Source organism: Dendrobates tinctorius, unplaced genomic scaffold, assembly GCF_039654945.1.
Source record: "Dendrobates tinctorius isolate UK_male_01 unplaced genomic scaffold, ASM3965494v1 ptg000120l, whole genome shotgun sequence".
Lineage (NCBI taxonomy): Eukaryota > Metazoa > Chordata > Amphibia > Anura > Dendrobatidae > Dendrobates > Dendrobates tinctorius.
Genome location: NW_027361788.1, coordinates 32,760,668 through 32,773,805, shown reverse-complemented (window position 1 = coordinate 32,773,805; position 13,138 = coordinate 32,760,668). Strand labels below are relative to the sequence as shown.

The window sequence follows — 13,138 nt, the reverse complement described above, 5'->3', positions numbered from 1 at the left end:
CAGAGTCTCAAAAAAGTCAGGTCTATCGGTCACTCCTACCTAAAAAAAAATTAAGAAAAATTAAAAAGATTGTATGTAATTTAAAATGTGTCATTTTCTGAGACCTGTAGCTTTTGTATTTTCTCGCCAACGGAGTCGTGGCTTTCTTTTGCATGGTGAGCTAATATTTTTATTGCTATAGTACAGTCCCCCACACACAGCTGTAACCTTCAAAAAGGTAGGATGTACTTATGCAGCAAAAATCACCACATCCATGCCTTACTGCAAAAGTTATCACCCACCCTTACATCATCACAGCAGTAATGGAGTAGTCACCGGTTATTTCCGTCATTAAAATGGGGACTGTCTGCTTTGGACAATCCCTTTTTGTCAGAAGAGTCACCTAATGGTAAAGCCCCCGTCACACACAGCGAGATAGCTCGCGAGATCGCTGCTGAGTCACAAGTTCTGGAACGCAACAGCGATCTCACCAGCGATCTCGCTGTGTGTGACAGGTATCAGCGACCGGCCCCCCCTCCGGGTATCGCTGATCGTTTAGTAACGTCCAGGACATTTTTTTGATCGTTGGTCTCCCGTTGGCCAGCACGCATCGCTGCGTGTGGCAGCGGGAGAGCAATGATCAGCGAGCTCCCAGCGCTACTGGGAAGCTGGTATCCAATGTAAACAGCGGGTTTCTAAGCGCCGCGCGCGCTTGTTACCCGCTTCGTCGTTGGTCCTGATCGCTGGTGAGATCTGCCTGTTTGGCAGCTCACCAGCGATCATGTAGCGACACACCAGCGATCCTGACCAGGTCATATCGTTGTCGGGATTGCTGGTGCGTCGCTATGTGTGACGGGGGCCTAAGGTGATCACTACCGGGACTCCCAGCAATCACCTTTGATAATCAGTTAAACGTACAACACCCCCACAGGGTAAAGGAAGAATTACACAATTCTTATTAAAAATCAATGGACAATCCATGTAATGTATAAACCTCATGCGTTCTCCAGAATAAGAAAAGCTCTTTGTAATCACTGATGACTATCCTGATCTAAACATGTACGAAAGCAAATACCTGCAGATAAGATTGCAGCATAATGAAATAAGGAAGAACTAGATTAAATTGATTTAACTAACAAATCATTTGATTGATAAACCTGTTTGGCACTTAAAGCACCGTCCCCTGTCCGCAACCTGAAAAAAAACCATGGCATTATTAAGAGCACATATACGGTATATTACCTGTAGCAGTTAATGAAATGTATGAAAAAAAAAAACATATCCCCAAAACAAGTTTATCCCACAGAAAGAGTGCCATATTCTACATTCTCTTGCTTTTCAGAGGAAATGTGCAGCATCCAATCCGTAAAAATCCGTTATTACGCATATATCAAAATTTTAAATATATATTTAAAATTTCCTGATTATAATGTTTTGGTAGAACATGATCTGAAACAAAGTGACACCCGAAGTCATACGATAATGGCATCTATAGGATACAGGATTCGGTCATGCCACTAGGAGTGCAACTTAGAGGGGCTGTCCTCTTCCTCTGGTTCCTACTGGGAAATACGGAGTTGTTAAAGGACTGAAGGGCGCCCCATTATACAGCTTTAATAGACCTGGCCTGTTCACAAGTTCAATTTAGGCGGCAGCTTGTATTGCTTCTATATTGATATCCCCCACACTCATTACTGGTGATGGGGGAGCTGTAAGATAAAAAGTGCAGGGAACCATTTAATAAAAAACAAGCTGCACTACCCACTGGAATCCAGCATCACAAGGCTGGATGGCAGAGGTCAAGCAATGGATAAGAAGATCGTGTTGGGTAAGAAGCAAACTATCCATTAAATGGTAGTGGTATACATAAGTGGTTATTGATGCCAACCCAGATCACTCCTGTCCACTGGTGTCGGCTCTAGTTGAGGTGCTGTAGAGGATTACAGGACAAGGGTACAGGTAATGCCAATCATGCCCACCCAGCCATTGTGGATCTAAAGCCATAAATGTTAAATCAGTGTGGATCCCACCTATCTCCAGAACGGGGGAAGCCTTCACCCCTTCATTCACGCTGGTTCTGGAGCATATGAGAATAGAGAGGTGGCTGCACAGAAATGCTCTCTGGTCACTTTTATGGGAGTCCCCCCAAAAAAGTCACGCTCTACTTTTTGCAGCTCTAATAACAGTGACTAGAGAGTGTCATATGCACGACCACCTCTCCATTCACAGCCGCAGGGAGGGGACCTCATCTGTTATACATTCATGGCATATCCGATGGTTATGCCTTAAATATCTGATAGGAACAACCCTTGAAGCACTGGTAGGGTGGTCCTTGCATGTCCTGCACATGAGCTGGCCAAGGAATGGGGAAGTCGTCCAGTAATCGCTCCTCTGCTCCTTCAGCGCTGTATCTAGGTGGCATTCACCAGGGTACCAGAATCCTTCTGCTGTAAGTCCAAAGGGGCAACGGAGGAGCCTTCAAAAACTCATTAAATCACTGAAGCAAACGGTAACTAATGATACCCACAATAAGTGTAGTGTTTGCTGAGATCTGTAGGTATAAAATGCCATTCAATGTGAATAAAACTCTCCTCAATTCCTGCCATTCATAAACAGAACAGAGGGAGGTGAAGTGTTGGGGCAGAGTAAAGTTCTGCAAGTTTGAGGCAGCACGGGTCAGTGCAGCTAAATTATGAAGTCCAGCTTGGTGGACACGGTTTTACAGCCTTTGTCAGAAAACAGCTTTGTTTCTTTTGGTAAATATGTCATTTCCTTAGCGACCCGAGATGCCAACGTTTCATCCTCGTGAAAGCCCCTAAGTCTGAGCTCCGCCAAAACACATTTCTTCACATGAAGGAACTCCAGTGGCAGAAACGGGACAAAGTAATCTATCAGGTTCTTCTCAATGAGGCCACTATGCCAGAAGCCACCTGGGCAAGGAAGAAGGAAAACACAATTAGTCCCGCTTATACCCAGGTACAGTGGAGATCTGTACACTTGCATGGCAAGACTCTAGACCCCCATTAGGTAAGTGCTCTTGTACACCATGGCACACAGGTGGTCAGGTTGTATACAGTTGGCCACCTGTTGGATTGTAGACAGGTCAAGGACAGCGGCATGGTGCACCAGAAGGTTAATGGGGGTTTTCTTCTTTCAGCTTTTAATTACACAGGCATGCTCTGTTTAGAAAGAAAAATATGCTTGACACTGCCCCAGATCGCTGCCCCCAATCTATGCTGACAAGCCCACAGAGTGCTCAACTAATGGGATCAGGGGTAACACCAAGGTAGATGTCTCATGCCGTCTTCCTCCAATTAGCAGCAGCAGTCACCTGCTACAGTCATGAAGTCACCACTGCAGCAGTATCTGATATACAGTATATACAGTGCCTACAAGTAGTATTCAACCCCCTGCAGATTTAGCAGGTTTACACATTCGGAATTAACTTGGCATTGTGACATTTGGACTGTAGATCAGCCTGGAAGTGTGAAATGCACTGCAGCAAAAAAGAATGTTATTTCTTTGTTTAATTTTTTTTTAAATTGTGAAAAGTTTATTCAGAGGGTCATTTATTATTCAACCCCTCAAACCACCAGAATTCTGTTTGGTTCCCCTAAAGTATTAAGAAGTATTTCAGGCACAAAGAACAATGAGCTTCACATGTTTGGATTAATTATCTCTTTTTCCAGCCTTTTCTGACTATTTAAGACCCTCCCCAAACTTGTGAACAGCACTCATACATGGTCAACATGGGAAAGACAAAGGAGCATTCCAAGGCCATCAGAGACAAGATCGTGGAGGATCACAAGGCTGGCAAGGGGTACAAAACCCTTTCCAAGGAGTTGGGCCTACCTGTCTCCACTGTTGGGAGCATCATCCAGAAGTGGAAGGCTTATGGAACTACTGTTAGCCTTCCACGGCCTGGACAGCCTTTGAAAGTTTCCTCCCGTGCCGAGGCCAGGCTTGTCCGAAGAGTCAAGGCTAACCCAAGGACAACAAGGAAGGAGCTCCGGGAAGATCTCATGGCAGTGGGGACATTGGTTTCAGTCAATACCATAAGTAACGTACTCCACCGCAATGGTCTCCGTTTCAGACGAGCCCGTAATGTACCTTTACTTTCAAAGCGTCATGTCAAGGCTCGTCTACAGTTTGCTCATGATCACTTGGAGGACTCTGAGACAGACTGGTTCAAGGTTCTCTGGTCTAATGAGACCAAGATCGAGATCTTTGGTGCCAACCACACACGTGACGTTTGGAGACTGGATGGCACTGCATACGACCCCAAGAATACCATCCTTACAGTCAAGCATGGTGGTGGCAGCATCATGCTGTGGGGCTGTTTCTCAGCCAAGGGGCCTGGCCATCTGGTCCGCATCCATGGGAAGATGGATAGCACGGCCTACCTGGAGATTTTGGCCAAGAACCTCCGCTCCTCCATCAAGGATCTTAAGATGGGTCGTCATTTCATCTTCCAACAAGACAACGACCCAAAGCACACAGCCAAGAAAACCAAGGCTTGGTTCAAGAGGGAAAAAATCAAGGTGTTGCAGTGGCCTAGTCAGTCTCCTGACCTTAACCCAATTGAAAACTTGTGGAAGGAGCTCAAGATTAAAGTCCACATGAGACACCCAAAGAACCTAGATAACTTGGAGAAGATCTGCATGGAGGAGTGGGCCAAGATAACTCCAGAGACCTGTGCCGGCCTGATCAGGTCTTATAAAAGAAGATTATTAGCTGTAATTGCAAACAAGGGTTATTCCACAAAATATTAAACCTAGGGGTTGAATAATAATTGACCCACACTTTTATGTTTAAAATTTATTAAAATTTAACTGTGCAACATAACTTTTTGGTTTGTAAGATTTATGCATCTGTTAATAAATCCTGCTCTTGTGTGAAGTTTGAAGGCTCTAACTTATTTGCATCTTATCAAACCTTCTAAATCTGCAGGGGGTTGAATACTACTTGTAGGCACTGTATATTTGTTTTTTAATAGAGCGTGCCTGTGGAATAAAAAATATTAAGTTTTGATTTTTTTGTTGTGTAAAATAATTTGTGTTTGTTTATTTCACATATTAACCCCTTAATGACAGAGCCAATTTGGTAATTAATGACCGAGCCAGTTTTTACAATTCTGATCACTGACATTATATGAGGCAATAACTCTGGAATTCTTCAATGGATCCCACTGATTCGGAGAATGTTTTTTCATGTCATATTGTACTTCATGTTAGTGGTGAAATTTCTTCTATATAACTTGCGTTTATTTAGGAAAAGAACGAAAACTTAGCAAATATTTTGGCAATTTTCAAACTTTTACATTTTGTGCTCTTTAATCAGAGAGTTATATTGCACAAAATAGTTAAAGGGAATCTGTCACCTATATTTAGTGATATCATGTAAAGATATAACTAAGTTGTGCGTCCCATAAGGATTCTAGTCGGGCCTTTGACTCCCCCCGACCCCGCACCTTTGAGGCATAAATATCTTTTTTAGCTTGTTGTGGGTGCATGCAAATCGCCACGGTTCGGTCCGATGGGCGTGGCTTAGGAGTCTTCTCCCCCCACCTCCTCGGCTTGCTTCACGTAATCGTCGTCTGTGAACACCACAGACACCGTTGGTTTCCGCGCTTGCGCAATTTAAAGGCCCCCGGCGCCTGCACAGTATGCTTTGCCCAACTGTGGGCGAAGCATATAAACGCTACTGCGCAAGCGCCAGTATTTTCCAGCGCGGTCTATGCCCCGGAAGTCTTCACATGCAGGACACACTTCCGGGGCATAGCATACTGCGCAGGCGCCGGGAGCCTTTACATTGCGCAAGCGCTGAAACCAATGGTGTCTGTGGTATTCACAGACGAAGACTATGTGAAGCAAGCCGAGGAGGTGTGGAGGTGTTTGGGGGAGACTCATAAGCCACGCCCATCGGACCACGGAGGTTTGCATGCACCCACAACAAGCTAAAAAAGGTATTTATGCCTCAAAAGGTGCGGGGTCAGAGGGAGTCAAAGGCCCGACTAGAATCCTTATGGGACGCACAATTTAGTGATATCTTTACATGATATCACTAAATATAGGTGACAGATTCCCTTTAATAAATAACATTTCCCACATGTCTACTTTACATCAGCACAATTTTGGAAACAATTTTTTTTTTATTAGGAAGTTTTAAGGGTTAAAAGCTGACCAGCGACTTCTTATTTTTCCAACAAAATTTACGAAACCATTTTTTATTAGGGACCACCTCACATTTGAAGAGAGTTGGGGGGGTTCAATATAACAGAAAATACCCAAAAGTGACACCATTGTAAAAACAGCACCCCTCAATGTGCGCAAAACCACATTCAAGAAGCTTGTTAACCCTTCAGGTGCTTAACGAGAACTAAAGCAATGTGGAAGGAAAAAATGAACATTTTAATTTTTTCACAAAAAATGTTACTTTGGAACCAAACTTTATTTTCACAAGGGTATCAGGAGAAAATGGACCACAAAACTTGTTGTGCAATTTCTCCCGAGTAAGCAGATAACCCGTATGTGGGGGAAAGCTACTGTTTGGGCGCATGGCAGGGCTCAGAAGGGAGAGAGCACCATTTGACGTTTTGAACACAAAATTGTCTGGAATCATTGGTGGGTGCAAGGTCATGTTTGAAGACCCCATGATGTATCTAAACAGTGCCCCCCCCCCCAATTCTAACTGCAACCCTAACACAGCCCTAAGCTCATCCGCAACCATAGCTCCAGTCCTAACCCTAGCTATAACCCCAACCATAACAGAAAAGCAAACTTATTTTTTGTTTTATTTTTCCCTAACTAAGGTGGTGATAAAGGGGAATTTGATTTACTATTTTTTTATTTTTTTTATTTTGATCACTGTGATAGACCCTATCACAGTGATCAAAATGAACCAATAGGAAAAATCTCCTATTGTTACTGGCCAGCAGATCTTGGCGGGCGCACTGCACATGCGCTCACCATTTTTTCCCCAGAAGACAATGCCAAGGGCCAGGGGACACAGCCGGAGGGACCGGAGGACACCACAGGTTTTGGGGGCGGGGCATTTCTCTCTCCTCTGATGTGCTAGATCATATCAGGAGAGAGAAATAAATAGGAAATGGGCCTTTTTTTGCGGTAGCCAAGACCCCAGAGATTTTCTGACGCTGAAGGGGGGAATCGCTATAACCTTATTTTCTCAGCGCCATTCAACAGCGGCGCTGAGACATAAGTACCCTTAACTGTTGCCATTAAAAGGCCTATCAGCGGTCGTTAAGGGGTTAAGATTTCTGCTTGTTGTCAGCAAGGAGTCTGGTATCCTGTCCTGATCACATCAAAGCAAACAGCTCTCCAGCAGGGTGTGATCAGGACAGGTTCCCATTCACTGAAAGTAATCAGAGATCTTGTAAACAATGAGACACCTTTATGTATAAAGCACATCAGAAGGACATCTGGACATTATATACCTTGTATCCTGCATTTTTCACCAGTTTTCCCCTGCAGGCTCTATTTCTGATTATCAGTTGTCACTGACCTAGTGGATAGAGACTAGCTGCTATTATGCCTACCATACACAGCACACAAAGGCATGAGGGATTCCTACTCTATTGTCTCTATGTAGTACATGTTCAGAAGTAGCAGCATGGAGCCTTCTCTGATAAGCTATATTACACAGCTTATGTTCACTTGTACTATTGATTTACTGAAACAATTTAGAGTTTACAACAACATACAGCAACCATTTAAGGAAGCACTCCTCCTATCAAAGGCTTTATCCTCTTAATATATTGCAGTCATCATATTATACAGCACTGTGTACTTACAATTGCTCATTTTGCCCTTCTACCCAGATAATTCTTCTCTTTTCCATTAGGTTTATGACATCACGTGATTAACTGACGAGCTGAATCCTTCTAAACTCTATGTAGAAACAGGAGGTCAATTTTCCCTGTTTGAGTCGCTGCAAAAGTCCCTGGCAGGCAGAGTGGGGGGCAGATAGATGTAGAGGGTAATGATAAATGCAGGGACAAGAGACTTCCTGGTTCTACATAGAGCAGAGAAAAGAAAAATAATCTGGGTAGAAAGGCAAAATGAGCAATTGTAAGTACACAGTTCTGTATAATATGATGACTGCATTACATTAAGAGGATAACAACGTTGATGGGATGAGGAGGAGGGCTTCTCTAAGATCTTGCATGGACGTGCTCACTGTTTTTATTATTGAACAGCTCGACTGACAGCACATTCTCCACATCCTTCAGCTCCAGATCTTCTCTCTTTTTTCCAGAACCCCAAAACTGCAGCATCAGTCTATTGACGAGATCACCACCAGCATTGCTGAGGGAAAATGACACAGAAAATGCCCCGATGAGGGTTATATTCCAATCTCATTTATACATTTATTACATTTTTACATACTCAAATAGGCGTTTGACAATCTCCCAGTGAATACAATTCCCTGACGCTTCCCTTTTTGTCAGGTTCAGTGGCGTTCAACCAGCGGCCCTCTAACTTGTCTGACACTACAATTCCCAGCATGTCCTGTCAGTCTACAGCTCCCAGGACTTGACATTTCACAATTGGTGGACCGCTCACGACCAGTCAATATTTGAATATATTACTCAGTAATTATATCCGTTTCTGGTAAAATTGTCAGTCCAAAGTGCTCACCACCTAATTTTACGACAGCCAAAATGGCAAGTACCAGACGGGCACAGGGCATTAGTTACAAGTGACAGCCATGCCCATTATCATCCATAATTTACTAAGAAACAGCGTTCCTTACAATTGGCCTTTTCACCACGATCAGTGGGTCTCAAATGTCAAAGATGAAGACTAGGCCTCGTTGTCCATAGCAACCAATCACAACACAGCTTTCATTTTTTCAAAGCAGTCTAAGAAATGAAAGCTATGTGCTCATTGGTTGCTGTGAGCAACAGGGCCTGCTTTACTGTTATTTGGAAGAGAAAGTTTTAGTTGGTTCTATGGAAACTTGTGACACGTGGAGATGGCGGGGGTACCTGAGAAAAATAAAGATGGCTTTGCGATAGGAGATGCCGTCTATATGCTCATAGTAGTCCAGGAAAGGCTTGATGGCGTCGATAAGACCAGGGTGGAGCTTGTCCATTTCATCAAATATAAATATGGAGCGGGCACATTTACTGGTGTTTCCTCGTATCCATGACTGCAGCTGGTCCTGAGGGAGAAGACATATTCCGCTACTTATCACATCCGATTTAGCGCTGCATCCCCTCCACTAAGAACTACAGCAGGCGTCCATACACGGCAGGCATAAAGGCCGGCAGTAGGCCCCACGATTGCTTGCCAAAGAGTTGGAGTGCCCACCATGGGCCCAACATCTGCCTTTACACCTGCCATGTAGGGCACCTATCTTTGGCTATTACATAAGGCTTTAATTTCTAGGAGACCGCTATTTTTCCTTTTAGAGCCATATTTTTTTTTTATTATTTCCCTATCAATATTAAATTGCGAGGTCTTGTTTTTTATGGGACGAGTTCTAGTTTTAACACCATTCATTTTACGTTGTAAGGTTTTGAAAAAAAAATGTAAAAAAAATCAAGGTGAGGCAAAATTTAAGAAAAAAAAAGTTTTTTTAAGGTTTTGTTATTATAAAAAAAAATAAAAAAGGTTCTCACCCGTCATATTCTGTGTGTCAATTTTTAATGTTTTTCAGCAGATAGTTTTATTGCTGTATCACGCCTTATTTTTTCCTTTATGGGCTGTAGTTTTTATCCACCATTTTGGGGTCTGTACATTTTTCTGATGTATTTTACATGGAAGGTGACATTGTGATTTGTTTTCCTCTTTAGGGTACATGCCCACGATAAGGAAATGGCAGCACTTTGGACGCCACGTATTTTAGCGGCATCCAAAACTCTACGTTGTAATCACCCAGTTAAATCTGCCTATGTTCACTGAACCATGCGGATTTACTGCATCCAATACATTTCCATTGTGGAAATTTCTGTTGCGGAGACTAGCGTCTCCACTGCAGCTCGTGTACCCGCACCGGGGACGAGTTTACACAGCATCAAATAGAAGCACAATGGGCAGGAGATTTCTATAACTCCCATCCACTGTGCTTGTAATGTACAAAGCAGCATTTTGAACGTAGACCAGGCGAGCCGCTTCCAAAACGCCGCTACTCCTAAGCGAGAAGAAAAAAAAAGGGGTCTTACCAGCTCACTTGTAAACAGCCTGTGGTGTGTGGGAGCAAGGAATCACGTCGTCCAGCGTGTAGTTACTCCAGAAAAAAGAAAAAAATTCCAGCTACTAAAAGATCCATTTATTGAGTGAAAAGTAAGACAGAGTTCACATGATTGTTCTTTATCAAAAAAGCAGCTTTTCTGATAAAGAACACAGTGTGGGTGTTCAAAAAGCGTAATAGACAATCATGTGAACTCTGTCTTACTTTTCACTCAATAAATGGATCTTTTAGTAGCTGGAATGTTTTTCTTACTCCTGATCGAGGGCACGTACCCTTAGTGTTCACTGTACAAGATACATATTTTATTTTCTTCAGCCAAATCATACATTGGTACCATGTGTTTTTTATTGGAGCTGTTTTTTACATTTCACTAATTGTCTTTGGGTAAGGCTGGTTTCACACTAGCGTTTTTTAGCGCAGCGCATCGTGCCCTTACATGCGCATGCATCCTGAGCCCCTATCTTTAACATGGGGGCGCATGGTCTAGCGTTTGCATGCTTTTGTATGCGTTTTTGTGCGCATGCGGTTTCTTGTAGTGTGCGCCTAGGCGCGCCGGACGCACCCTGTTGAATTTTTTGTGCGTCCAACCTGTGTAAAAAAAACCCGCATGCGCGTAAAAAAAAAAAAATCACATTACAGTCTATGGGAACGCAGGCGTGCGCATAGACATACGCACGCCTGCGTTTAAAATCACATGCGTTTTAAGAGTTAACATGGCTACAAACTGGTTAAAACGCATGCGCAAAAATACAGCAAACGCACGCAAAACGCATAATGCATTTTTTTGCATGCAAGCGCAGCGCTAAAAAACGATGTGAAAGTAGCCTAAAGGGAGATTATTTAAGCTGCTATCTTATTAATCCACCTTATTTGATCGTTTATACAATACACTGCAATACTGCAGTATTGCACAATTAGCAGTAGCCGAGCTTCATAGGTGTATTACCATGGTGGTCTCCAATATCAGAGTGCCCCTACTTAAAAAAAAAAAAAAATAAAAAACCTTCAGAATTGCCCTTACATTTTCATAGTGACCTGTACAATAAAATGTAAATATTATTTGCTCTGTAAACAAAACTACTGATTTTTTTATTCTGCCCCCCACTTCACCCCAAAAAAAAACAAAACAAAACAAAACAAAAAAAGGGTCAGCGATAATGCCCCCCAAAATGTCCCCTATATGAATGGAGGGTCAGTCTGCATACCTTGTACTCGGGGATCCGGCTGTTGTGTGGGAAGTGCAGGGTGGATACAAAGAGATGGACAAATTTGCTTTTCATTCCCAAATCATAAATATTCTCTGCAATAATTTTGCTCATAAAGTTCTTGCCGGTGCCGCTCCAGCCATGCAGGGATAATGCCAGGGGCTTCCTAGGGTTCTCATTGCTCATAAATCCATTCAGTGCCTTGTAGAGGATTTGATGTGCCAGGTGCTGTCCGAAAAGTTTCTCCTCTAAGCTGAGATCTAGGGCTGAAACAAAGAATAAAAAAAATGATCCTGAGCCCATTCTGCCTGTAAGATACTCTAGGAGAACTATTCTGCAGGCTTCAGAGCTGAAATCTCTCAGCACAGTTTACCATTAGAGCTGGGAGAATTTGAGTGGAACTGAATTCTCAAAATTTCACAAAAATACATTTTTTTGTACATTGTTCTGTCCTAATTCAGCGAAATGATGGCCGACGTGCCACCATTTTGACAAACCATAAGAGGGCCAGCAAATAGTTAAAAAAACAAAGTAAAAAACTAAATAACTCACTCTACCCTGTAAAATCCTTGGTGCCTCTTACTGCATTTGAGAGCTGAAACCCAAGGCATCTTGACGGTGAGCCGGATTACTTCTCGGGCCTAGTCACAGACAGAAGTCCTAACCTAAATTGTGCGCAACGCCAAAGCCTGAGACGAGTCTGAACACGCACGTTGTAAGGTCGCAGCAACGTTGTGACGCCACAATGTGCTCCAAGAACTTACTTAACCAGGGGAAGAGTCTTGAGGAGATTATTTGCATATTCCCAGTGCCTTCTGGGATAAGTGAAGAATTTTGACTCATCTTTCATAGTTTTTAAGAAATCTCAATATGGAAGAAGCCAGGAACCATTTAGTGAGCTGCATTTCTTGCTATATGTTCACAGACTTACCAGTGGAAAAGCCAAACTTCACATGCCACAAATGCAAGCTTGTGTCCCTGTTGGAGGAAAAGTTGCAAAGTCTCGAAGAGAGGTTAGCTACGTTGAAGATCATTAAGGAAGGCGAAGAGTTCTTAGAGCAGAATTATCTCTTCATGTTAAAGAAAGAGAAGAAATTCGAAGTGCATCTGAAGAAACAGAGGAATGGAGACATGTAACCCAGCACCCATACCGCTCAGGAACCAGTACCAGGCTCTCACGCAGGAAACCAATGAAGAAATACATCAGGATAAGACTTTGCCCACAAACAGCAACCTTGTACGCCTTCAGAGTCCTCCTGGATGGAGAAAGAAAAATGTTGTGAAGAAGAAACGGAGAGTGGTGGTCATGGGGGATTCCCTGTTGAGAGGAACAGAGGCCGCTATCTGCAGACCGGATATAACTTCAAGAGAAATGTGCTGTCTTCCAGGTGCAAAAATTAAAGATGTGTCTGACAGGATATCAGGACTCTTCAGACCTACAGATGACTACCCATTCCTGCTACTACATGTGGGGACAAATGACACCGCAAGAAACGACCTGGAAACCATCTGCAGAGACTTTGAAGACTTAGGCAAGAAAGTGAAAGAACTGGGAGCGCAGGTGGTCTTCTCTTCCATCCTCCTAGTGGATGGCCATGGAACAAGGAGGTGGAATAAGATTCTGCAGGTGAACAACTGGCTACGTCGATGGTGCCGTCAGCAACGATTTGGATTTCTGGATCACGGAGTGAGTTACCTTTACGATGGACTACTTGCTAGAGATGGGGTGCACCTTACGA

At 43.2% G+C, this 13,138-nt stretch overlaps 1 protein-coding gene across 1 annotated transcript in view; it reads right to left on the bottom strand.

Annotated features, from left to right (window-relative positions):
* Positions 1-931: 931 nt before the first annotated feature.
* The window catches only part of LOC141046587 (torsin-1B-like), a 30,155-nt gene continuing 17,948 nt past the window's right edge, over positions 932-13,138 (bottom strand). The window contains exons 2-5 of the mRNA XM_073541067.1: positions 11,400-11,665; positions 8,987-9,162; positions 8,176-8,303; positions 932-2,909 (exon numbers count right to left, since the gene is read on the bottom strand). Of these exons, the coding sequence (XP_073397168.1) occupies positions 2,665-2,909; positions 8,176-8,303; positions 8,987-9,162; positions 11,400-11,665 (815 nt within the window). The 3' untranslated portion in view covers positions 932-2,664. The remainder of the gene's footprint in view (positions 2,910-8,175; positions 8,304-8,986; positions 9,163-11,399; positions 11,666-13,138) is intronic.